Source organism: Oncorhynchus nerka, linkage group LG27 (assembly GCF_034236695.1).
Source record: "Oncorhynchus nerka isolate Pitt River linkage group LG27, Oner_Uvic_2.0, whole genome shotgun sequence".
NCBI lineage: Eukaryota > Metazoa > Chordata > Actinopteri > Salmoniformes > Salmonidae > Oncorhynchus > Oncorhynchus nerka.
This window is the reverse complement of record NC_088422.1, coordinates 37,601,725-37,629,299: the sequence shown is the minus strand read 5'-3', so window position 1 is coordinate 37,629,299 and position 27,575 is coordinate 37,601,725. Positions and strand designations below refer to the sequence as shown.

Genomic DNA, 27,575 nt, shown 5'->3' with positions numbered 1-27,575 from the left:
CACATACTATATGTTTATGTGGTAAACCTTCCAAGAATCTTCTCGATCACATAATTGTGTTAACATACGTAAGCAGGATAGGTACTAGGCAGTTCATCATCAAATAGCGGCCATCTTTCAAGTTCTTTGAGAACCACATTTCAAAATAAAATTTAACACTTTCTTGTGTAATCCTTTAAGAGTTCACAAAACCTGCATTTTCATGCTGTTTCGCTCAAATAAACTCTTTACACACTTCTCTAGTTGAGTTAACAGTGGGTATGGATCATTTCCAATAGCTGTCAGTCAAGTATTTGCTTTTAAATGTGTAAATCAAGGGTAGTAGAAGAGCATTAACACAACATATACACTGTATAGTCCATTTGTCCCCAGACTGGCAGTTGTGTTGACTATCAGGATTTAGGTGCTCCTACAGCCTCTCCTGTGTATCAGGAGTGAACTCTCTCGCTAGCTTACAATTAAGGGCACTCGTTTGATTCCCAGAGCTTACTAGGGCACATCGACAGAGGCACTTTACTCTAATTGCTCCTGTAAGTTGCTCTGGATAAGAGGGTCTGCTAAATGACATTGGACCACGCAGTCGTAGTGTCACGCTTCACAATAAATTGCACAGATACCACGTGTGTTACATTTTCTGTTGTAATTCAAATGCAACTACCATTGTAACTAGCTAGACAATTTACCCAATTTCCTTTACACATCAATCATTGCTTATATACCTTATTTGCAAAGAGCATTTTGAGCTAAACAATTACATTCTGGTTACCAGAGTAGTTCGAGAGTAACTTCATGGTATGAAGGCAAGTTAATGTAAAGAGTTGGCCCGTCTTAGATTCAAATATTCAACAAACAAGACAAAATAATAGGAGGGTAAAAGTTCATAGAACTCTTTAGTTGGGAGAGCTTGAGGGCGTGGCATAACCAACGTACAGAGCAGGTGTACCTTTTCTGCCAGACACGGAGAACCATTTACAGGGTATTTACAAATATACATGAGGGGGTTGGTGGTCTACGTTAGTCTGATCCAGATCTGGAGATGAGCGGGCCAACTAAGAGAAAACACACCTTGAAGAATGGTTCAAAGCCAGCAGGTGACCCCTAACACACCACAGCCACCCCCTGCTTTCGCATTTGCGGTGTTTCTAGTCAAGAGGATTCAGCTTCAGCACCTAATGAATCTGAGACCAGGCTAGGTCTCAATGCAACCGGAAGTGAAACAGACTAAAGTTACACCAAAACCAACCAACCAGAACACTGGGCCAAACGGTACATCTTGAGAGGATGAGTCTACTCTTCAAGGACATAATATTTGTTACATCACTGGGTAACTGTGATCCCTAAAACAAAACGAAAGGTAATCCCAGTTGAGGGAATTTTACATAACAGAGTTTACGTAACAGTGTCCTGCTGAAATGGAGTGTGAAACCCAAATGGATGGAGTGCATTACATGTAAACCAAATAGATGCAGGCGAAAAGAACCAGAGACTATTCAGACAAAGCAGAGGTGGGTGTCCCATTTTAAACCCCTGCCAGCAGCCCTCACTCCAGGTGTAGCCAGAGGTCTGATCCTGAGCAAAGTGGCATTTTAGCCAAGCGTTGTCTGGTCTAATGACATTATCATGTGATGATCTTATGACCTTTTCATCACACAGCGAGCCCCCATTGGCTAGACAGTGAGGACGGGGGATACAGTCTCACGCCCCCCTGGTCTTTGGGATAAGGAGAAGGTGTTAAGGGGGGCAGAGGGGTGATTGGGTTGACTGATCCCTCTTGGTGTAGATAAGCTTGATTGATAGCCCCCCTCAACCCTGAGGACACAGGGTTGTGGGGTCCGGTCAAGCCCTTTCAGTCCTCCTCACACTCCGTTGACACTTATCTTGCTCTTCTGGGACGCCTTTGCTTCTTCGGCCTGGAAGAGAGGTCAGAGGGCAAAGGTTAATTTACAAACAAATTATGAAAAAGAAACAGATGGCACTCATTGAATAATGGTGAATTTCAGACATGGACATTAACAATAATGGAATAAAACCCGTTATGGGCGCACTGTAATTTAACTACTCATAAATCCTATATGGTTAATGAATGTGGCAAGTAGGTGGATTGATGGTTAAATAGCTATGATATCATGTGGACATGTTTGTTTATCTTTTAGCCCACAATGGTGCTAATCTTCCAAGAGTCCATGGTTGGTTGGTTGGGCAGTTTGTTGTGTGAGCGATTAGGATGTGGTGAGAGAAAGGGAGACAGTATTGGGGTTAATGTAATTACCACTAACACTAACCTTTAACCATCTCTAAGCATAAATCAAAATCAAAAAGCTAATTTCATTTTTCACAAGTTATGAAGATGTTAAGTGAAGTTGTGAAGAGTCATTTGCTTGCCAGCAGCCTGGCCATCTATTTACTACGGCTACTCTGTCATTTCTAGCACGGCCATCTAGTCACTACAGTGATGCTCCCTGTGGGTATCACATGACTGAGGGTCAAAGGTGGCTGACCTGAACAATCTGGGCAGGGGTGGGAGGTTTGTCTGAGACGATGGCAGCCTGGTCTCTAACCTCTTCCACCTGGAGGAACAGAAACACACACCAGAAATTAGGACTTTCATTACCAACACCACAGGTCATCCTGGAGAAGATACTGGACCGGTCGGTCTTTGACCATACTCTATTGAGCATTCTGTGACCGGGTTGTGTGTGTCTGCATACTAACCAGCCTGTCTTTGATGACCAGAGCTGGGTCCACTAGTAAGTCTGAGGAGGAGGCTGTTGTTCCCTGTGGGGTCTCAGCTAGAGGAGTGGCCTTCTGAAACATACAACACAATGTTACATTATCAACATACATACTTAGACAGTTCTCTTATCACCTCTCGGTTTAACAAAACACACACAATGACCTCCCTTGAAAACAAAAACACACACAAATGGAATGATCAGGCCAGTTATGTAAGCAGTGGTGATGCCTTCCACAGAGTGTCCGGAGACTGGTGTAAAATCCACAGAGAGAGTTGGCAGCAGGAACATACTTCATCTGCATTTCTATATCACTACGCTCAAGAGTTGGAGAATAAACCAGGCCTCCATGGTCTGATGGTCAAGCCTTAGTTCGGAGGGAAACCTGTGCTTCTGTCAGAATCACTGGAGGCAGAAGCCCTTGACCACAGACCTAGAATCAGATCACCCTTCTCAAATACGAACTGATCTGGTTGGGGGTCTTACCTCTAGTATGTGGTCCATTTCATAAGAACAGAACGCTCTGCGTTGTCCTTACGTTAGCTCCTGAACTGGCTATACCACATGGCTGTGGGCTACACTAGTTCATTTGGCAGACAAGATTTGTTTAGAATTCCTTGGCATTATATTATGAAATACAAAGGACATTTTCTCCAAACGATTTGAGGGAGTGCGGTTAACAAAGAAACAGGTCCTTCAATATGCTCCATCTAGAGTTATTTATGCAACTTTAGTTGCGAAATAAAATATGTTTATATGTTTTGATTTGTAATACATTCTAAGGCTGCATGATGAGACTAATGCTGATTTGAAAAAAAGCATCATGAAAGGCATGGGCTGTTTTTTTACGCAGGCTGCACACACTTCATCATTCTCTTATTCACAATTTGACAAGCACTTGATCATGTCTCAAATTTCCCGGCAGCATTCCCTTTGTGTGATATTGTCCCCCGTCAGACTATTCTTGATTTATTCTTGTCTTTAGATATTTATATTTTAATTTGATTTATTTTACCTTTATTTAACTAGGCAAGTCAGTTAAGAACAAATTCTTATTTTCAATGACGGCCTAGGAACAGTGCCTGTTCAGGGGCAGAACGACAGATTTGTACCTTGTCAGCTCGGGGATTTGAACTTGCAACCTTTCGGTTACTAATCCAACGCTCTAACCACTAGGCTACCCTGCCGCCCCTGAATATACTAAACAAGATATGTATGAAATTTGTTTTGATATAGAATGGACCATTATCATGCACCTGTCTCGATAAATATCTATGCACTTAAATTGTGAATGGATGACGTATTTCCCGTGATTCATTTTCATGCCAGCCAGGTAAGCTATACTCCTGTTGTAAAGAGAAGAAATGTGCTTAATATTAGGAAAGTTGAGAAATAGTAGGGCTAGCCTATAGAAAGCTGATTGGGTACTATTTTTAATAGAGGCCATCAAAACTCTAGTTTTCTCACGCAATTGCAAAGCCTAAAGAAATGTAGCGCAACATGAGCTCGTGATTGATTAGATTTTTGATTACACTTGCAATGATGTCAGAGTCATTTAGAGGGATAATTACAGGCAATTAGCACATTTGGTAGGCTACTAATGCAGCATCAGTGCTTGAAGCGCTAGGTAAGGATTGTCTTACCTCTAGTTTGGGTACAGGGGGTATGATGTCTTACCTCTAGTTTGGGTACAGGGGGTATGACGGGTATAATGGGTTTGACGTCAGTCAAGTACATAGCTCTGGAGAGCAGCAGCAGAGAGGGAGGGACGTTCTCCTTCAAGTGCAGGTCCAACCACTGGAACAGACAGAGGTTACAGGTCAGAGGCCACTGAAGAAGATAATCCTTTTTCATCCCTAATGGCACAACAGGGTGCCATTTTGGACGCATCCCTTATAATACAAATAAATATATTGAATCCTTTAGTGGCTTGAAATAACGCATCTTTAACAAGGTGGGCTATACGTTTTGATTTTGAATATATTCTAAGGCAGCACGATGCAACTAATGATGATGACTTGTTTACAAGTTGAGTGTCTGACCTGTTGCATCTGTTGGCGTAGCTGGTCAGTGGTCAGACCCAGTGACCTCATCCCTCTGCTACGACACGCTGCCTGCAGCTCTGACACACTCAGAGCAGGCACACCCTCAGTGGCGATCACCTCGTCGTCTGCTTTGATGGTTCTCAGCTGCATCATCAGCTGGAAGCGGAGCAGGTTATTGGTTCCTATGGGCTGGAGCTCAAGCAGCTTACACAGGGCCACCAGCTGGGGGCGCTCTAGATGCTCCAGCGTTAATTCGTCTTCAAACAGCTTGGAGAACTTAACGATGTCCTTAGTGGTGGGCTGCTCCCCTGTGTGACGCACCTGGAGATGACACAGGGAGGACAGGGGTTAGTTAGAGCAGTCTGGGGACTTTGGAGACAGACTTGGGAGGGACACATGGGCAAGTGAACGTTATCACATGTTGACCATTATCACGTCTGTATGACCAGGACTAGACAAACAACGGGATGAAAACTTGAAACATTCATGACATTATGAACCAGAGGTGTGGATGCAGGCTTTGCCCTCTGGCTAAATTACCTTCTGTACGTAGGTGGAGAAGCGCTGCGTCTCGTCCTCTGTCAGAGCCTTGGTCTTGTTCCTCTTGGCCATTTCTGCTATGGTCTCCTGGAGGAATTTAGCCAGCTCCAGCTTAGCAGCCAGACCCTTCTTCTGCTTCTCTTCCTTAAAGAGAGAAAAAGGGCAGAAAGAGAGAGGGAGAAGTCATTTCTCAAATGGTCCTCATGCATAAACTAATATTAGCTACTTGCGATTGGTTTTAGAAAAAGAGTAGGTAAAAAAAGAGCCTCATGGCATTCTATGAAGTTGCTAGGTAATGTTAAAGAGGGTCTATTTGAAAACAAACTTTCAAAGTGCTCCAGTTGGCTAATGGTGGTCACTACCCTTGTTTCCTGTAGGTATCCCAATGGCCATGATGTGAGCAGCCAGGTCAGGCACCTCTTGTTGTACAGGAGCACGAGGACATGAAAGCCATTCAGAGTGACCTACAACTAGCCAGGGCCCGGTTTCCCAAAAGCATCTCAAGGTGAAGTTCATCGTTACAACCTTCGTAGGAGCATTGTTAAATCTCAGAGCGGTTTCCCAAAACCATTAACGTTGCACTTGAAAAAGATCGCAATCTAACGCCCGCCTTTTGTAGAGCAGCTTATGGCCCTCCCGCGTCACCTTACACACAGAAGATCTCCGCTAAACATAGAATCACAGCTTATCTTCTCTGACTGCAGATAACTTCAGAACAAAGTTGACTACAAATAAAGTTGCCAATGTCTTTGCAATTGATACAAACAAGTGATGTTTAAAAACATGCTTCAAATCATTATGAAATACACTTCATGTTCATTCGAGTTCTATTTTTCTACTTGGGAGTAATTTGTCTCAACATATTTCATGATGTGCGATTTAGGGCATTTTTATTGGGTAAGCATTAGAATAAGCCACCTCATGAAATAGCCTTCAGGTTATTACAGAAATTATACTCAATGGGGTGATATGTGAGAGATGTGTCTGTTTTGATCATCTTACATTATGTGTAATAAATGGTGTATGTTCATGTTCACAGAGCTCTCTTGTGAATGAGACCACGGTCTCAACGGTGACCCACTCTGGTCACCAAAAAAATAAATACAAATACATTTGTAGCCGTAGTTGCTAATCTCGCTCTAGGAGCTGATCTGTCGTCAGTATTGTGAAATAATTCCAATTTTAAAAGGTAAGCTTTGCATTGAGAAAGCTGGTCCGAGAGCAGCGCTGCCTTTTCCCCCCGATCATATCAGTATCGGCACTTTCTCCAACGACGCACTGGGAGACTGTTCTCTCTGCGTGGTTTTGGGGAAACGCGTGTTACATAGTTAGCCGTTGTAGGAAAGATGCATCGTTGACAAAAAATGAATTTAAAAAAAACATAAGCCTGAATTTCATCACTATCGGGAAACCAGGCTGAGGCCTATTGGGTCTAATCCCACTCAAAGACCTGGGGTGTCCCAATAATTTATTTCTTCCTGGGGTGTGCACCTGTTCACTACTCCCCACAAATGTAAAATAAACATTGGATTAGTGGGGGCATGGGCTAGAGAGTTTCTTTGAGTAGTAATTTCCTGTCAAATCTATGAAGGGAGGTGAACAAGTGCACACTTCAGGAGAAAATAGATTGGGACACACTTCTGCTCATTCTAATGGCCTACAGGTCTAACGGAAATATATCCCTTGCTTGGGTGCATCTCAAGTGTGCTTTTGTCTCCTTTCCTTTATCTGCATAAGTCCCTGGTTTGAATCCAGGCTGTATCACATCCAGCCATGATTGAGAGTCCCATAGGGTGTCGCTCAATTGGCCCAGCGTCGTCCGGGTTTGACCGGGGTAGGCCGTCATTGTAAATAAGAATATATTCTTAACCGACTTGCCTAGTTAAAAAATAAATATATATATATCAAAAATGGAAGAACAGAAAAACAGACACCTAGCATATCATGACTAGATCAGTGCAGATGAAGGAGAGGAGACAAGGAAGCAAGTTTAGACCATTGAGACACAGTCAGTCATCAACAAGTCAAGGACATTAACATTGCAACAGTGTGAAGAACGTGCCTTCTTGGTCTCGGTCTCGAAAGTGGAGGGCAGCATCTCAGGGAAGAGCTTGAGGAAGACAGGAAGCAGGAACTCCATGAAGGGAACGATGATGAAGACCATGAAGGGCAACAGGCGGAACAGGTCAGCACATGTCCTCATCAGCTGGAGAGAAAACGGAGGGTTAGCAAAGCAAACAGTAACAGTTCTCACACAACAGAGGAGGAGAGGAGAGAGATTAAAAATATGGCAGATTACTTATGTAGGCTACAGTTTTTTGGTATTATAGAAAGCTGCAGTGATGCAATGTGAGTTTTGCCCTGTGATTGCACCAACACCTATAGAAATAGAATGCCAACACTCAAGTCAATCCCAAACATTTTGAAATGTGACCGACAAAAAAATGTTCTCTTTGAACAAACAAAACCAATGGCTGTGGCCACAGCTTAGGTGAAACTCCCATCTGATTCTTGTTCATTTTATATACTCTAGTCCATCTGATTCACAGGATCTTGTTCCTTTTATGAGCAAGGTCCAAAGACTGGCACAATACCTCAGCTAACCCTTCATGAACAGTAGATTAACACATTACACTATACCTCAGCTAACCCTTCATGAACAGTAGATTAACACATTACACTATACCTCAGCTAACCCTTCATGAACAGTAGATTAACACATTACACTATACCTCAGCTAACTCTTCATGAACAGTAGATTAACACATTACACTATACCTCAGCTAACCCTTCATGAACAGTAGATTAACACATTACACTATCAGCTAACCCTTCATGAACAGTAGATTAACACATTACACTATACCTCAGCTAACTCTTCATGAACAGTAGATTAACACATTACACTATACCTCAGCTAACTCTTCATGAACAGTAGATTAACACATTACACTATACCTCAGCTAACTCTTCATGAACAGTAGATTAACACATTACACTATACCTCAGCTAACTCTTCATGAACAGTAGATTAACACATTACACTATACCTCAGCTAACTCTTCATGAACAGTAGATTAACACATTACACTATACCTCAGCTAACCCTTACAGGCCTGTAACAAGGCTCAAGACTCAAGGAATTTAGCTCACTGTTATGAGCAAGGGTGAAAGACGCAAACAGAAGTCTGTGTGTGACCGTTTAGTTCATTTTATGAGCTGAATGGGGGTGAAGGACGTTAAGTGAAGCCACATTTGATGACGGTTCTGTTCATTCTATGAACTGAACAGAGTGAAGGATATAAGTGAAACTCCATCTGAAACACTGTCCTCGTTATTTCATATAAGCAGGATAGTGAAACTGTACGTATGATAACGGATAAAGTTTGTCGGATCAGGATAGTGAAACTGTACGTATGATAGTGGATAAAGTTTGTCGGATCAGGATAGTGAAACTGTACGTATGATAACGGATAAAGTTTGTCGGATCAGGATAGTGAAACTGTACGTATGATAGTGGATAAAGTTTGTTGGATCAGGATAGTGAAACTGTACGTATGATAACGGATAAAGTTTGTCGGATCAGGATAGTGAAACTGTACGTATGATAATGGATAAAGTTTGTCGGATCAGGATAGTGAAACTGTACGTATGACAACGGATAAAGTTTGTCGGATCAGGATAGTGAAGAAAGTGTCAGCCTATTTGCAACGCACCTTCTCGTTAGTACATTTCCATTTTCGTGTGTTGCACTTGCATTCAGTAGTCTATGAAATCCCATAAAGGCATAAACGCACAAAAGTGTGTATTCTTATTTAAAATGTATGTGGTTCTGTCCTTGTAATGTACTCATCTAGGTTATGTATTAGGTCATGTTTTATGTGGATCCCAGGGAGAGTAGCAATTTGATGAATAGAAAGAGACATCAGTTACAAACCAACTAAAAGTGTAATGAAATTTGGCAATGATCATAAGGCATACAACACTTAAGGCTGAATAGCTGCGCCCACTGCTGTGCCTGTGTGTCTCGTCTGGGCCACTTATCAAAGCACAAAACTATTTGGGATAATGTTATATATTGCCTGTTTAAGTAAATTCACTCATTTTCATGTAGCTGACCTGCGGTAATGTTAAATAATGTTGTAGCAGCCTATAGTTTTCTTAAATTATTGTGATAGGCTCACGTTTTACAGATACGGCATACCCCCACTATTTATTTTGCTGGGACGCCAAACCCGGATCGGCTTACTTTCACTCCTGGTCTTAAGCCACAACACAAGAAGGAATCCCCCTTGACCCACCATGGGCAACAACACTATGTTAGGATTCTGTCCCTCCATCTCTAGCAGACTACTAGCACTGCCAGTCCCTTTCTAAAATAGCACCGGTGCTGAGTAATGCTCTACCATGGCATTCAAACAGCAAGGGTCACACGGCGGTATGTTTGGATGTGTGCATGTGTTATTGCACCCATCTTGTATCAGAGGCAATAGGCTAGATGCATCCTTTCAATCAGCCTTACTAATAAACATGGAGCCTGAAGTCAACTGAGGGTGGGTGGGTGTTTGTTTGTTTGTTTGGCGTACTGTATCTACATGCCTGCGACCCGACATGTACTGTGTTTCATTCATCAATCCGTCTTATTTGCCTATGTTTCACCAGACAGTCTATTAGAGACCGTTCGGTACACCATCCACATGAATGTCCTTTTTCCGATAGCAGATTAACCACAACACTGGCACTGTGGCAGGCAGCGTTCTGAAATGTTTATAATCTAAGGGCCAGATTGGGTGACTCAGACCTAAGAGTTTTGTTCTTAGACTGAGGGTTAAACTACAATACCTCACGACACGTGGCTCTACTCCTTCGGTTGTGTTCAATAGGCACAACGAGAGAAAACATGAACGCAAAAATGAGCAATAGTGATATTGGTTCAATAAGTTCAAAAGGTAGGACCTTGTTCTTTTCAAAACATCCTGAGATTTGGAGGTGATCAGATGATCATTAGTTCCTGGTACTCCTTACTACACATCAAAGAGTATTCCTATAAATCCTGCCCTCTACCCTGTCATTTACTCCTTAAGGAACAGGTTAAACACAGAGCGAACTCAGCCTACACTTCCTGACTTACCCGTCTCCTCTCCCTGCGTGAGAGCAGTTGTCCGTGCAGCAGTCTCCACACCATCCTCCCTGCAATCTTGGTATCAATTCCCAACAACCTGAAGCCATTGTAGTAGTGTTTCAGCTCATCCACTATCCTCTGGCCAATAGATTTCCTTACTACCTGGACCGTAGGGGCAGCTGCAGCCACAACAGTGGCAGCAGCAGGGGAGCAGGGACTGGAGGTTGGGGTGTAGGGGGGCCATTCTTAAACGTCCCTGGGTGGTCATCCTGGGCTGGGGTGACAGGGGCCTTGGTGTCCTGCAGCCAGACACAGGAACTGTGCAGAGATCTGGCCAGCAGGGTGGTGCTGTGGTTCTTGAAACCATGGAGCCGAACACAGTGAGGGTAGCCAGACCTGGAATGGCTGAGGGAGGGTAAGAACGACAGGCGGCTGGGGGGGTCCAGGTTGTGGTGGACGTAGGCTGTGGAGGGGAGAGGGCAGCAGCTGTGCCTCTTAGACAGCAGGTAAGATCCCCTAGAGACAGAACACATAGATACATCAGTCTGGTCAGTGGCTGCCTGGTCATATTTGACATATCCTTTCTTTCACTACAGCAGTCAGCCAGGCACACTGCTGTTCTAAACTAGACCAATGGTTTGTGGGGTGCCACCTATGGCATTTACAGACCAGAACAGCTTGTTTACATAACCAACTCTTCCAAATTACTTCCTGGAGAGTTAAATGACTGATTTAACTAGCAGGGATCTTGTGGACACCTACAGTGGTGTGTGTCCCCACTGTGTGGTTGAGGTAAGTGCAGGCCTAAATAGTTTCTAATATAGAGCCGGTGACCTGGTCTCCTACCTTGATCTTGTTACTGCCAGAAGCACCTGTGCACTGAACACTGCCATTGTTGTTACACCGGCAGATCGAGGTCTCCTGTATGGTGAACAATAAGACCAGTGAAATACATTACATTAAGATATTTCCAACCGTCGTTTAATGGATTCAGTGTGATACGATGTAATGTTGACGATGCGGATTACAGACAGTACTGTAGCTCATTAGCTAGCTAATTAGCTAACATCTGCAGTCTTGAGAGATTGAAACTTTGGTTTGACAATAGAACATCTAAAATATCTGATGACTTAGCAAACCTAGGAACATACAGAGATAATGCATGTTCCTAGAGCAAACAACTGAAAACGGAAGTTGATTGACGAACTTTGCTAGCTTACCTCGAACGTCAAATTGTTCTCGAGAGAGCTATGTTATGGCTGCCGACAGGGCGTCGTAAAGATTGTCTAAAAGAGCAAAATAGTAACGTTACAATCCATTCACAGTTGTGTGCTGATTGAAGATGTGCGACGAAAATCAAGACTGATGAGATAATAAACCCATTTCTGACTTTATTATTACTAATATTCCTTTGAGAAACGTCGTGTACCCTTTTGACCAACTTCGCCTATTTGGTACAGTGACCTAACGCTGCTCCCGGGTCGTCACTAGTTAAATGAACAGTCATAATTATGGCTAACTCCCGCCCATTTCTACAATTTATCTTATTAAGACCTGATTTTAAACCTAACCTTACGCCTAACCTTAAATTAAGACCAGTTTTGACTTTGTAGCTATGTTATCTAGTGGAAACCCTGTTACTTCACTGAAAAGGTTATTGGGAGTCACACCGGGCGCGTTCGAGTGGATCACTTTTGTGAAGTCGGTGACTTCTTTGGTATTATTGCGGGCAACCACCAAAAAATATAAGTGCATGCTGCCACCTACTGTATTGGCTGTGTATCAGCATGCTATTCTGTAGTATGAATTCATTACACTTTGTGGAAAAAAATTGCCCTACTAACTAACCCTGCACACATTAAAACCTCACAACTATGGCCCTATCTGATCCTACTCCAGGCCAGCAGCCAGGGAGGACGGGACCCTATTGTCCAAAACATTTTGTAACCAAACGGCGGGCGTCAGAGACACTGGGAATCTTCAACTTCAGTTGATCATCCTCCACACTTAACGGCACTCCAGTTATCACTCCTTTCAACGGCGCCCTGCTCCAGAGAGGAAAGCAAGTCACAGTTCTTGTCCCCAGTTGCATGGTACGGAGTGTATGCTCCCTCTGGACGGCAGAAACACACAAAAAATCTAAACAATTCCACTTCGAGTCACTTTCACTGACCCAACATATCACAACCTGCTCTCCACCAAACCTGACACCACATACGGATCTGCCAGAAGGCAAGGATCCATTCTCTCCAAAAAACCTCATTCCCACTGGGCCAGAATCATCTTTGTCATCATCAGGATGAGGCTCATACTCTGCTGTCTTCACCGCACCTGCCACCGCAGTTAATTCATCCTCACTCTCGTCATGTTCAATTTTCTTCTGTAGCTCTATCACAAGTTCTGTGTGATCCACCACTCCATATTCACTCAAAACATGTTCCACTTTTCTCCAGTCCGCCATCTTACCCCCACCTCATGGCCACACCGGCAGCCATCTCCAAAGTCAGTGACAGATGCCTTTAAAAGATTGTTGCATTATAAGGATAAAAATGTTCATACTAGAGCCTACATGTCTACTGCAGGAACTTTACAGAAATCATGTGATCAAAGGTCATGAACTTGACTGTAAGTTTCTGCAGTTGTTCATCACCAAATTCCTCCTGCAGCCTTGCCTGGATTGTGGGAGGCTCTATTGTCAACCAATCATTAGGGTGTTTTTGTTTGACCCATGCAAAGGTGACCAAAGACATGACTAAAACGGGAACCAACTTCATGTATACATTGGATAGCCTATATACAAATTAATGTGATATTTGAAGCTCTCTCTCAGTAATTGATCTTACAATGACCACATTATACACTGCTCAAAAAAATAAAGGGAACACTAAAAAAACACATCCTAGATCTGAATGAATGAAATATTCTTATTAAATACTTTTTTCTTTACATAGTTGAATGTGCTGACAACAAAATCACACAAAATGTATCAATGGAAATCAAATTTACCATCCCATGGAGGTCTGGATTTGGAGTCACACTCAAAATTAAAGTGGAAAACCACACTACAGGCTGATCCAACTTTGATGTAATGTCCTTAAAACAAGTCAAAATGAGGCTCAGTAGTGTGTGTGGCCTCCACGTGCCTGTATGACCTCCCTACAATGCCTGGGCATGCTCCTGATGAGGTGGCGGATGGTCTCCTGAGGGATCTCCTCCCAGACCTGGACTAAAACATCCGCCAACTCCTGGACAGTCTGTGGTGCAACATGGCATTGGTGGATGGAGCGAGACATGATGTCCCAGATGTGCTCAATTGGATTCAGGTCTGGGGAACGGGCGGGCCAGTCCATAGCATCAATGCCTTCCTCTTGCAGGAATTGCTGACACACTCCAGCCACATGAGGTCTAGCATTGTCTTGCATTAGGAGGAACCCAGGGCCAACCGCACCAGCATATGGTCTCACAAGGGGTCTGAGGATCTCATCTCGGTGCCTAATGGCAGTCAGGCTACCTCTGGCGAGCACATGGAGGGCTGTGCGGCCCCCCAAAGAAATGCCACCCCACACCATGACTGACCCACCGCCAAACCGGTCATGCTGGAGGATGTTTTCCGGAGTTCCAAATTGAGCAGCTGCTGAAAAATGAGCTCCTGTATATATTGAGATTTAAATGGTTTTTTAGAGTGAAATACATCGAAAAAATCAAGAGAAAACTGCAAGACTCAATAGAAGACAAAACAAGGAACAAACCAAAAAGACAGGCTTTTGAAGAAGTAACTATTTTTCATAAAATTGTACAGTTATCTTAGCTAGCTGAATTGCTAGCTGAATTGTTTACTTGTTGCTAAGCAGTTGCTAGGGAATCTCCTGGAAGAAGCTAGCTAGCTTACAAAGAATAACAACAAAAAATATCTAGTTAACAGAAGAAAGGAAGACAAAATAAGGACAGAAGAAAAAGGAAAAGAAAAAGGACAACAAAGTGAAACCTCTAAAGAAACAAGAGACCATAATACAAGAAACAGCACTATAGAGAGATAGAACAACAACAACGCAGCCACTGCCAGCTAGCCTACTTCAGCAGTACTGTATCATTTGAATTATTTTAGTCAATAAGATTCCTGCTACGTAAGCTTAACTTTCTGAACATTCGAGACGTGTAGTCCATTTGTCATTCCAATCTCCTTTGCATTAGCGTAGCCTCTTCTGTAGCCTGTCAACTATGTGTCTGTCTATCCCTGTTCTCTCCTCTCTGCACAGACCATACAAACGCTCCACACCGCGTGGCCGCGGCCACTCTAATCTGGTGGTCCCAGCGCACGACCCACGTGGAGTTCCAGGTCTCCGGTAGCCTCTGGAACTGCCGATCTGCGGCCAACAAGGCAGAGTTCATCTCAGCCTATGCCTCCCTCCAGTCCCTCGACTTCTTGGCACTGACGGAAACATGGATCACCACAGATAACACTGCTACTCCTACTGCTCTCTCTTCGTCCGCCCACGTGTTCTCGCACACCCCGAGAGCTTCTGGTCAGCGGGGTGGTGGCACCGGGATCCTCATCTCTCCCAAGTGGTCATTCTCTCTTTCTCCCCTTACCCATCTGTCTATCGCCTCCTTTGAATTCCATGCTGTCACAGTTACCAGCCCTTTCAAGCTTAACATCCTTATCATTTATCGCCCTCCAGGTTCCCTCGGAGAGTTCATCAATGAGCTTGATGCCTTGATAAGCTCCTTTCCTGAGGATGGCTCACCTCTCACAGTTCTGGGCGACTTTAACCTCCCCACGCCTACCTTTGACTCATTCCTCTCTGCCTCCTTCTTTCCACTCCTCTCCTCTTTGACCTCACCCTCTCACCTTCCCCTCTACTCACAAGGCAGGCAATACGCTCGACCTCATCTTTACTAGATGCTGTTCTTCCACTAACCTCACTGCAACTCCTCCAAGTCTCCGACCACTACCTTGTATCCTTTTCCCTCTTGCTCTCATCCAACACTTCCCACACTGCCCCTACTCGGATGGTATCGCGCCGTCCCAATCTTCGCTCTCTCCCCCGCTACTCTCTCCTCTTCCATCCTATCATCTCTTCCCTCTGCTCAAACCTTCTCCAACCTATCTCCTGATTCTGCCTCCTCAACCCTCCTCTCCTCCCTTTCTGCATCCCTTGATTCTCTATGTCCCCTATCCTCCAGGCCGGCTCGGTCCTCCCTCCTGCTCCGTGGCTCGACGACTCATTGCGAGCTCACAGAACAGGGCTCCGGGCAGCCGAGCGGAAATGGAGGAAAACTCGCTTCCCTGCGGACCTGGCATCCTTTCACTCCCTCCTCTCTACATTTTCCTCTTCTGTCTCTGCTGCTAAAGCCACTTTCTACCACTCTAAAGTCCAAGCATCTGCCTCTAACCCTAGGAAGCTCTTTGCCACCTTCTCCTCCCTCCTGAATCCTCCTCCCCCTCCTCCCTCTCTGCAGATGACTTCGTCAACCATTTTGAAAAGAAGGTCGACGACATCCGATCCTCGTTTGCTAAGTCAAACGACACCGCTGGTTCTGCTCACACTGCCCTACCCTGTGCTCTGACCTCTTTCTCCCTCTCTCTCCAGATGAAATCTCGCGTCTTGTGACGGCCGGCCGCCCAACAACCTGCCCGCTTGACCCTATTCCCTCCTCTCTTCTCCAGACCATTTCCGGAGACCTTCTCCCTTACCTCACCTCGCTCATCAACTCATCCCTGACCGCTGGCTACGTCCCTTCTGTCTTCAAGAGAGCGAGAGTTGCACCCCTTCTGAAAAAAACCTACACTCGATCCCTCCGATGTCAACAACTACAGACCAGTATCCCTTCTTTCTTTTCTCTCCAAAACTCTTGAACGTGCCGTCCTTGGCCAGCTCTCCCGCTATCTCTCTCAGAATGACCTTCTTGATCCAAATCAGTCAGGTTTCAAGACTAGTCATTCAACTGAGACTGCTCTTCTCTGTATCACGGAGGCCCTCCGCACTGCTAAAGCTAACTCTCTCTCCTCTGCTCTCATCCTTCTAGACCTATCGGCTGCCTTCGATACTGTGAACCATCAGATCCTCCTCTCCACCCTCTCCGAGTTGGGCATCTCGGCGCGGCCCACGCTTGGATTGCGTCCCTACCTGACAGGTCGCTCCTACCAGGTGGCGTGGCGAGAATCTGTCTCCTCACCACGCGCTCTCACCACTGGCGTCCCCAGGGCTCTGTTCTAGGCCCTCTCCTATTCTCGCTATACACCGAGTCACTTGGCTCTGTCATAACCTCACATGGTCTCTCCTATCATTGCTATGCAGACGACACACAATTAATCTTTCCTTTCCCCCTTCTGATGACCAGGTGGCTAATCGCATCTCTGCATGTCTGGCAGACATATCAGTGTGGATGACGGATCACCACCTCAAGCTGAACCTCGGCAAGACGGAGCTGCTCTTCCTCCCGGGAAGGACTGCCCGTTCCATGATCTCGCCATCACGGTTGACAACTCCATTGTGTCCTCCTCCCAGAGCGCTAAGAACCTTGGCGTGATCCTGACAACACCCTGTCGTTCTCAACTAACATCAAGGCGGTGGCCCGTTCTTGTAGGTTCATGCTCTACAACATCCGCAGAGTACGACCCTGCCTCACACAGGAAGCAGCGCAGGTCCTAATCCAGGCACTTGTTATCTCCCGTCTGGATTACTGCAACTCGCTGTTGGCTGGGCTCCCTGCCTGTGCCATTAAACCCCTACAACTCATCCAGAACGCCGCAGCCCGTCTGGTGTTCAACCTTCCCAAGTTCTCTCACGTCACCCCGCTCCTCCGCTCTCTCCACTGGCTTCCAGTTGAAGCTCGCATCCGCTACAAGACCATGGTGCTTGTCTACGGAGCTGTGAGGGGAACGGCACCTCAGTACCTCCAGGCTCTGATCAGGCCCTACACCCAAACAAGGGCACTGCGTTCATCCACCTCTGGCCTGCTCGCCTCCCTACCACTGAGGAAGTACAGTTCCCGCGCAGCCCAGTCAAAACTGTTCGCTGCTCTGGCCCCCCAATGGTGGAACAAACTCCCTCACGACGCCAGGACAGCGGAGTCAATCACCACCTTCCGGAGACACCTGAAACCCCACCTCTTTTAGGAATACCTAGAATAGGATAAAGTAATCCTTCTCACCCCCCTTAAAAGATTTAGATGCACTATTGTAAAGTGGCTGTTCCACTGGATGTCTTAAGGTGAACGCACCAATTTGTAAGTCGCTCTGGATAAGAGCGTCTGCTAAATGACTTAAATGTAAATGTAAATGTAATGTTGCAGGCAGCAGAACTTTCTCTATGGCGTCTCCAGACTCTGTCACGTCTGTCACATGTGCTCAGTGTGAACCTGCTTTCATCTGTGAAGAGCACAGGGCGCCAGTGGGGAATTTGCCAATCTTGGTGTTCTCTGGCAAATGCCAAACGTCCTGCACGGTGTTGGGCTGTAAGCACAACCCCCACCTGTGGACGTCAGGCCCTCGTGGAGTCTGTTTCTGACCGTTTGAGCAGACACATGCACATTTGTGGCCTGCTGGAGGTCATTTTGCAGGGCTCTGTCAGTGCTCCTCCTGTTCCTCCTTGCACAAAGGCGGAGGTAGCGGGCCTGCTGCTGGGTTGTTGCCCTCCTACAGCTTCCTCCACGTCTCCTGATGTACTGGCCTGTCTCCTGGTAGCGCCTCCATGCTCTGGACACTACGCTGACAGACACAGCAAACCTTCTTGCCACAGCTCGCATTGATGTTCCATCCTGAATGAGCTGCACTACCTGAGCCACTTGTGTGGGTTGCAGACTCCGTCTCATGCTACCACTAGAGTGAAAGCACCACCAGCATTCAAAAGTGACCAAAACATCAGCCAGGAAGCATAGGAACTGAGCATTGGTCTGTGGTCAACACCTGCAGAACCACTCCTTTATTGGGGGTGTCTTGCTAATTGCCTATAATTTCCACCTGTTGTCTATTCCATTTGCACAACAGCATGTGAAATGTATTGTCAATCAGTGTTGATTCCTAAGTGGACAGTTTTATTTCACAGAAGTGTGATTGACTAGGAGTTACATTGTGTTGTTTAAGTGTTCCCTTTATTTTTTTGAGCAGTGTATTTCAGTTTGTGAGTGTGTGATATGGGGGGTTGGAGCCATATTTATTTCAGCATTATAAAGAAAAACTTGTATAAACAATGGTAACACTGCCATGTTGATCTGAGCCTTGCTGTTGGAAAACCACATTAGTGTCCGACTTTCGATTATGGTGTAATTGCGTTCTGCAAATCGGGGCATTTCCTGATGTGGGTGTTCCCTGATATCAGGAAATGCCCACTGATACCTGCCATTGGTCAGTTCCAGTGTTATGAGACTGATGGTTTGTTGATAATGGTTTGTTTACATAACAGGATAGGATATCTAACATGGCAGGTTAGGATAATTAACATGGCAGGTTAGGTGAATTAGTGTGGCAGGTTAGGAAAGATTAGGAAAAGGGTTAGGCTTAGCTACAATGCTGCAGTTGTCAACAACTGTTGCCCTCGATGCGAAAGAAACGGCCACCAACCAATGGCGAGCATCAATAGGAATAACTTGATATCAAGAAACGCCTGATATCAGAAAACACCCATAATTGCAATCTGCAATTACACCCTTCTCCAATTTTCAGCTGTCAGAGATGCACCTCCCCCGATGTCACTCGACTTTTGTCTACTGTAGAAAGGGCCCATGGAGTTGGTGTAATAATCCTTTAATTCATTGCCATTTACTCAGCTGGGCCAGGGGCGCTTTAATTAGGCCAGGTGGAAATGTCCGACAGATCTCAACTCCATAAAAGAAGGAAATTGCCATCGCCTGATCTCGCTGCTTTCTCTTCCTTAACTCCATCTGATCCATAAATTCTGTGCGTCCATGAATCCACCGACTCTGTTACCTTTAATCTGAACTATCTGTTGCGATCCGGAGATGGGCCATCAGTTATTGTTTATAGTTATTACCGCGGAGCGCGGCTTGGAGCGCACGCTTCAAACATATTGTGTAATGTGAATTGTCAATGATCATGGCCCTACGGATCCTCATAGGCCAATTATGCAATCGATATGGTTCATATGTATTGAAATTAATTATATGTACACATGAAGACAATTGAAAGAGTGAAATGAGAAACGTCATTGTTTGCTAACTGATCGATTTTGATAATGGGGATTATAGATTGAATAACCATTCACTGTTTGTATTCTTTCATGATTTATGATAAACAGTTACGAGCCTAAATGACTCACGGATGATTACTATTGACTTCTTAATGAACTGGACTGTTGAATTCCCTAAATGATGTTAATAATGAATTATATGATTTGATCTTTCATTATGAATTTGATTGGATACATGTTATATGTTTCCTTTGTGATGCAGCACAGACTACTCAGTAAATATACCACTTTATGGTTAAAGGAATTCCTGCCTCAGTCTCATCCATTCCTCTGTCACCTGACACGTGACCACCTGTTCACCTTCACTGTCAGTCATCCTACCTGTCCAGCTACCCACACAGATTCCACTAATCTTTCATCTACAGTCGGTTGCTTTTGCCATACCACTGAAACACGCCCACAGACTTGATTGTTGTTGACATACTAGATCAGATGAGGATAGGCTTGATTGACAGGGCTGAGCACCAATAGATGAAGTAAAACATTTTCTAGCGGGATTGAATCCGCTTAAAGGAAAGAACCACTCACTTGATTAACCTAATGTAGCAGGCATAAAATAGCATTTTATTGACAATCAACTTACCTGGAAAATGAAATTGCACCATCGATAAATAATTAACAATAAACTTATCACAAACAATCCATGGGCCCTCTCACAGTGGCAACTACACTGAGTATACCAAACATTAGGAACACCTTCCTAATAATGATTTGCACCCCCTTTGGCCCTCAGAACAGCCTCGATTGGTCAGGGCATGGACTCTACATGGTGTCGAAAGCGTTCTACAGGGATGCTGGTGTAACAGTATAACTTTAGACCGTCCCCTCGCCCATACCCAGCGGCGAACCAGGGACCCTCTGCACACATCAACAACAGTCACCCACGAAGACCCATCGCTGCAGAAAATCCGGGGCCCTTGCAGAGCAAGGGGAACCACTACTTAAAGGTCTCAGAGCAAGTGACGTCACCGATTGAAACGCTATTTAGCGCGCACCGCTAACTAAGCTAGCCGTTTCACATCCGTTACACTGGCACATGTTGACTCCAAATCTTCCCACAGTTGTGTCAAGTTGGCTGGATGTCCTTTGGGTTGTGGACCATTCTTGATACACAAGGGAAACTGTAGAGCATGAAAAACTCAGCAGCGTTGCAGTTCTTGACACAAACCAGTGCTTCTGGTACCTACTACCATATCACGTTCAAAGGCACTTACATTTTTTGTCTTGCCCATCTACCCTCTGAATTGCACACATACACAATCCATGTCTCAAGTCTTTTGATTTGCCTCTTGTGGTGTGGGAGCTGGGCGTTGGAAAAGTGGGTGTGGTTATATCCTGCCTGGTTGGCCCTGTCCGGGGTTATCGTCGGACGGGACCACAGTGTCCCCTGATCCTCCCCCTCTATGCTGCAATAGTCTATGTGCCGGGGGGCTAGGGTCCATCTGTTATATCTGGTGAAATTCTTCTGTCTTATCTGGTGTCCTGTTTGAATTTAAGTATGCTCCCTCTAATTCTCTCTCTCTCCCTCTCTCCTAGGACCTGAGCCCTAGGACCATGCCTCAGGACTACCTGGCTTGATGACTCCTGGAAGTCCCCAGTCCACCTGGTCGCGCTGCTGTTCCAATTTCAACTGTTCTGCCTGCGGCTATAGAACCCTGACCTGTTCACCGGATGTGCTACCTTGTCCCGGACATGCTGTTTTCGTTTCTCTCTCCCTACCACACCTGCTGTCTCGACTTCTGAATGCTCAGATATGAAAAGTCAACTGACATTTACTCCTGAGGTACTGACCTGTTGCACCCTCTACAACCACTGTGATTACTATTTGACCCTGCTGGTCATCTATGAACATTTGAACATCTTGAAGAACAATCTGGCCTTAATGGCCATGTACTCTTATAATCTCCACCAGGCACAACCAGAAGAGGACTGGCCACCTCTCAGAGCCTGGCTCCTCTCTAGATTTCTTCCTAGGTTCCTGCCTTTCTAGGGAGTTTTTCCTAGCCACTGTGCTTCTACATCTGCATTGCTTGCTGTTTGGAGTTTTAGGCTGGGTTTCTGTAAAGTCCTTTGTGACATCTGCTGATGTAAAAAGGGCTTTATAAATACATTTGATTGATTGTGTGCCAAATCATCGTCTGAGCAGTTGGGCATCAGATTGCTATATCATATGGGTCGCGTTCCCCTGCTCAGACGTTGCATGCATCAGCCAATGGTTGATACTGTAGTTCCAAAGACCGAAGTGAACAACTATTTTTATGAAATGCGACTGCACGGCTATATTGGCTACATTTTGTGAAAGAAAAATAGCTAAAAACTTGTTTACCGAAAAATATTCTGAAATACAGTCAAACTCTTGACGTGGTGTAAAGTATTCATTTTGGGATGTTTGTGTGGGTTTTTATTGTATGAAGGTGAGTGAATGTGCTTTAAAAGTGGTAATATGTATTGATTGTGTTCAATATACTAGGCCCATAGATGGTTTAAAAGGATAGTTCACCCAAATTACTAAATAACACGTTGGTTTCTGTACCCTGTAAGCAGTCTATGGACAAGGTATGACAGCAATCAATTGGTTTCCACATGCTAACGTTTTAGCATTTGTGGCACAAATCCCATTCAAGTCATGGGATGGATGCTAGCATTTATCTAAAATTGATTGTGAAGCTCAGCAAAGTCACGTATAGATGTTTTTAATAAGATGCGGGAAAAATGCTCATATCCGTCCCATGGTTTAAAAGGGATTTGTGCCACAAATGCTAAATCATGGAAACAGTGCCAGGGAAACAAAACCAAAGTATGGATTGCTGTCATGACTTGTCCATAGATTGGTGTAATTACCCTGTAAAGCAATGTAATATTCTAATTTGGGTGAACTATCACTTTAAAATGGATGGCCACACTGTAATATGGAAGGAAGGGTCTCAAAGGCTCCATCTAGTGTAGAAGACTTGAAGAAGTCCCAAATTATACTTCATTTAAACGCAGATGGTTGTTATAAAAGCAATAGATTAGTGTCGAATGAATTTATTTAAATTGACTGATATCCTCATATGAACTGTAACTCAGTAAAATCAATGAATGCATGGCATGTCGCGTTTACATTTGTGTTCAGTATATAATAAACATTTTACCATCTTCTTTGGTCGTGACTTTACAATAACGTCATAGAAACTAAACTACAGATGCATTACGCACATTGTAGTGTTTCTCTTCTTGTCCGCAACATGGCACTCTAGGCTAAGCAATGAATGGCTATGGTTAGAACATTCGATATGTATACAAATGGAAATATCTCAAACATTTATCGCGTCCTCGCTCCTCGTCTCCTTCTCAAGACCCATTGGATGAGAAAGCCAGAAGTCCCTCTAAATGTATCCAATGGGGAAAGGAGAGAACGCGAGGCGTATGTAATCAGAGATTTCAGAGAAAGGAGATAGTGATCCTAATGGCAATTACCGGAAGACCATCATAACGCCTCACCAGCAGAATGTCGACCAATCGTGTTCACGTTCTATGGTGCGTCACGCGGTTGCTAAACTAATTGTAACGCAATCCATCCATAACTTGGCTATTTTCCTCGAAAGTACGCATTGTCACGATTCCAAAGCTATACGATATTACAGACAACAAGTTAATTATCTCATATCTCGGAAACGATTTTCAATGTTGTACTTCTTGTTGACGAAATTCATGCTAATGGATGTTTTTTGGAGCTGGCGCTCAACTGACTCCTTGAAGGAGAGTTCTAATTGTCACAGAATCGCCCAGAATGCAACGCGCGGCCCATTGACGACGGGTTGGCAACGCACACAAGGGGCCTTTAATACGATACCAACGGAGTTTCCCATCTCCTCACAAGTATATACTCCCTACGGCGGCGGACGTATCAAACCGGAAAAAAATAGAAGTTTTGAAATGACATCGAAAATTCACGGAATTATGATTTAAACACGGTATTTTAGTCGTATTTCTGCACTACTTTAAACTGAGCATACAGTACATCGTTGACATGGCAGGAAAGCGGCGGGAACTACCGTCTTGGATGGCAAGGAAGGATGAGGACAGAGTGAAAGATAAGGAGACACTGAAGAGGATAACTTCAGGCAAGAGAACGAGGAAACGAGTTGAAAGGTGGGCAGTGCAGTTTCAAGGACAAATTAACCTGATATTCTTGAGATATGAAATAATACCTATACAATAGGTGGGCAGTGCCCTTACGAAAAACATTGCAGTCAGAATCAGTTGCGGTCAGACAGTGCCGTTTAAGACGTTTTTTTTCATGAGCATGGCTTTATTTCTATTACAGAATATTGGATGACTCATTCTTATTCCATTCACCCAGTTCAATGTTAGTTACAGTGATAGGTTTCGGCTACTACATGATACTCGAATTTCCCCTATATCCATCATGAGGTTGCTACAACCTAGCCTATGAATTAAAGTTTACAACCCAGGGTGCACACAGGTGTGACACCTCTTCGCTTGTGGACTTCAATACACAACACATCAGCTGTATGTGACCAGGCGAAAAAACCTTTCCAAGCCAAACCCCTACACACAGCCTACATCGTTGTCACCATATTAGCTGGAGTATATTGGCTAAAGTAACGTCATAGTCAGCCTAGCTAATGGAACTAAGGCGTTAGTAAACCCGCTACAATCATAGAGTAACGGCACAGTCAGTAAGCAGTTACAACGGTGGGCCCTGGTGGCAATATTTTATAATACCAAAAGCTTACCTTGACTTGGAAGAGTTCCAGTGTTGTGTTGGAAAGCAGGTTGTTTAGGTAGGCTAAACTAGCTTGCTGCATTTGCTAGCTAAGTAAGTGAAACTGAAAGTGGAAAAAATGACAATCCCCCTCTATATATTTTTCTCTTGCTTCTCCTTCATTTTGGAAGAAATGTATTTGTTAACTGTCGTCTTTCTCTCTGAGTCAACTACTCACCACATTTTATACACTGCAGTGTTAGCTAGCTGTAGTTTATGCTTTCAGTACTAGATTAAATATCTGATCCATTGATTGGGTGGACAACATGTCAGTTCATGCTTCAAGAGCTCTGATAGGCTGGAGGACGTCCTCCAGAAATTGTCATAATTACTATGTAAATCAGGGGTTCTTAAACTTTTTCAGCCTGGGACCCAAATGAGAAATTCACGCTTAGGAAAATATGCAACTATAAATAAATATTGGTACATTTCATTGCCCTTATTCCTAAAACAAATGCAATATAGACAAAAACAAATAACATTGAAATTAAATATCCATATAAATATCTATTCGGGTTTATTTTCCACCATTAAAAACACTCTTACATATCTGTCTCAGTTGGAACTTTTCTAGGTTGCTTTTCTAGGTTGCTGTTAAAATACAATAAATCATTTTAATTCTGAACTGGAATAAACTTATTGATCACATCACACAGATGTACAACAGAACCGACAACAGTCATCCTCGAAGCACTGTTTACCCATCGCTCCACAAAAGCCGCGGCCCTTGCTGAGCAAGGGGAACAACTACTTCAAGGTCTCAGAGAGAGTGATGTCACCGATTTGAAATGCTATTAGCACGCACCCCGCTAACTAGCTAGCCATTTCACACTGGTTACACTCACCCTCCTTTTGAACTCCTTTTCTACAGCAACCAGTGATCTGGGTCACAACACCAATGTAACAGTATAGCTTCCGTCCCTTGCCCCGAACCCTCTGCACACATCAACAGTCACCTTCGAAGCATTGTTACCTATCGCTCCACAAAAGCCACGACCCTTGTAGAGCAAGGGAACAACTACTTCAAGGTCTCAGAGCGAGTGATGTCACCGATTGAAACGCTATTAGCGCACACCCCGCTAACTAGCTAGCCATTTCACACCGGTTACACAACCCTAAGTAACAGTACAGATGAAAAATAATCAGGCCTACTGTACATCTTACTGTATAAATTATTGTTGAAAGAAAGTCTAGGTTGGAACTGTTGCTGTTAAAATACAATACATATTTTTTTATTCTAAACTGGAATAAACTGATTGATCACATCACACAGATGTAGACCAGAAAACACACACACACATACAGTCCTAATGAGAGGTGTGTAGCTGGTTGAAGTTTTCAACAAGCATGTATATTCTGGGCTCCGTTTTGAAGTACAGTAGGCCTGATCATTTTATTTTAATCTGTACTGTTACTAGGGTTGCACTAAAGGTAGCTTGCTTGCTTTGGTGAATGTTAGCTATTAGCTGTGTACAAGGCCAGGGGATTGTTTGAAAGAGAAACTCACATCTACTACGATGAGAGATAGTTAGTACTCCCTTTTTCTGCTTATAATCAATCACCTGTTATAAAATGACAACAATGCCTTGCTAGCTGACTTACTTTTCCATTGTCAAATCACTGTTTCCTGAAGCATTCTACTCTGTTCTCAAAGAACTCCCTGGGTTTGCCATCATGCTGTGGAAGTTTGGTCAGGAAGTGTCATTTTATTAATTTGTTAGTTTTGAGAGACTCATTACTAAGCACTTCCCGACACAAAACACATTGTGGTCGCTCCTCGTTACAAGTTTGTATGAAAGAGAGAGAAACTCATCGCTGTATATGCGTTTCATGACAATTGAGCTCAGTCAGAACTTGTGGCTAGCATGAGTCCATTTGATGACAGCGGTGAGTGATGGCAAGTGGGAATGACAAGTCAGTGGCAGACAGCGCATCATCTGCTGCTGAACGACAGCGCTGCATTGTGTGTGTCGCGGAGTGATCTTCAAGAAAACTACAGAAAAAAGATCTGGTAAACCGCGAAGCACACGGGCATCTCCCTGTCACACTTGTGCAGCTGCCAAACAGAGCAGAGACCGCTGCTGAGCAGAGACTTGGCCAAATCAATTCCTGTAATTAATTATACATCTACTCTGACACGTCGCGACCCACCATTAACAGGTCTGCGACCCATACTTTAAGAAAGGCTGGTGTAAGTCTATGGAAGGGGGTGAGAACCATGAGCCTCCCAAGGTTTTGTATTGAAGTCCATGTACCCAGAGGAAGGTGAAAGCTAGCTGTCCTCCGGCTACACCATGGTGCTACTCTACAGAGTGCTGCCGAGGCTACTGTAGACTTTTTGCAAAATGTAAGGGTTGCGTCATTTCAAATCTGGTATCAGGATAAATATGACATTGAGTCACCGATTGTATGCTATATATTTTTTATTAGCTAAGCAATAAGTGGTAAATGCAATTTTCGTATATACGGGCTCTGTCACACCTCGCAGGGCAAACAGAGAACTGAACTTGTTCCTGACAAAATTATTATAATATACTCTGACAGAAGTAGTTCCTGCTTCCGAGCCGGCCTGTCGCAGAGTAGAGACTGGGCGTGGTTTAGACTCACCCAGCCTATCGTTGATTGTTGGCGCACGAGCTGGTACCAGCCCCCGGGCGCTCCAGTTGATAGATGTACGGTAACTGTTGCTGTGTAGAATATCCATGCGCTCACACCCTAGACACCGTTATCTGGTTCTTGTTATTTCTAAGTTTGAGTTCTAACAAAAGACAGTCTGTTTAACTGCCTACGTTCTGTACGTGTCTCCCACAACTCATGATAGCTGCCTACACCTCAAGGCCAGCCACAGCCTTTCCGCTAGTCACACCATATGTTGCAAAATGTAGCTTTTAACATACACAGACACCCCCATGATAGGCCAAGCATATTTTCAATCCTCACAAAAATAGTGTTTTAATCAATTATTTGATGTGATTATATTTATAGTTTTATCTAAAAAGGATAACTTTTAAAATGTTTTACAATTGTAATTTTATATGAAATTCACTGAGGAGAATGGTCCTCCCCTTCCTCCTCTGAGGAGCATCCACTGGTCAGAACGCAGTATAGCTGCAATACACTGTACTGCAGTTATATATTGCTTCCAAAATACGTTTT

At 44.2% G+C, this 27,575-nt stretch overlaps 2 protein-coding genes across 2 annotated transcripts in view; one reads left to right on the top strand and one right to left on the bottom strand.

Moving 5' to 3' along the window:
- LOC115111731 (LETM1 domain-containing protein LETM2, mitochondrial-like) lies at positions 1–24,408 on the bottom strand. The gene is given in 11 exon segments (XM_065011650.1): positions 1–1,910; positions 2,499–2,567; positions 2,713–2,805; positions 4,410–4,529; positions 4,775–5,098; positions 5,318–5,457; positions 7,376–7,523; positions 10,449–10,646; positions 10,649–10,955; positions 11,286–11,360; positions 24,391–24,408. Coding segments are annotated over 10 exon segments (1,500 nt in total). The 5' UTR covers positions 11,333–11,360; positions 24,391–24,408; the 3' UTR covers positions 1–1,856.
- si:ch211-127m7.2 (uncharacterized) overlaps positions 23,454–27,575 on the top strand; it is a 5,677-nt gene continuing 1,555 nt past the window's right edge. The window contains exon 1 of the mRNA XM_065011651.1: positions 23,454–23,782. Within this exon, the coding sequence (XP_064867723.1) occupies positions 23,661–23,782 (122 nt within the window). The 5' untranslated portion in view covers positions 23,454–23,660. The remainder of the gene's footprint in view (positions 23,783–27,575) is intronic.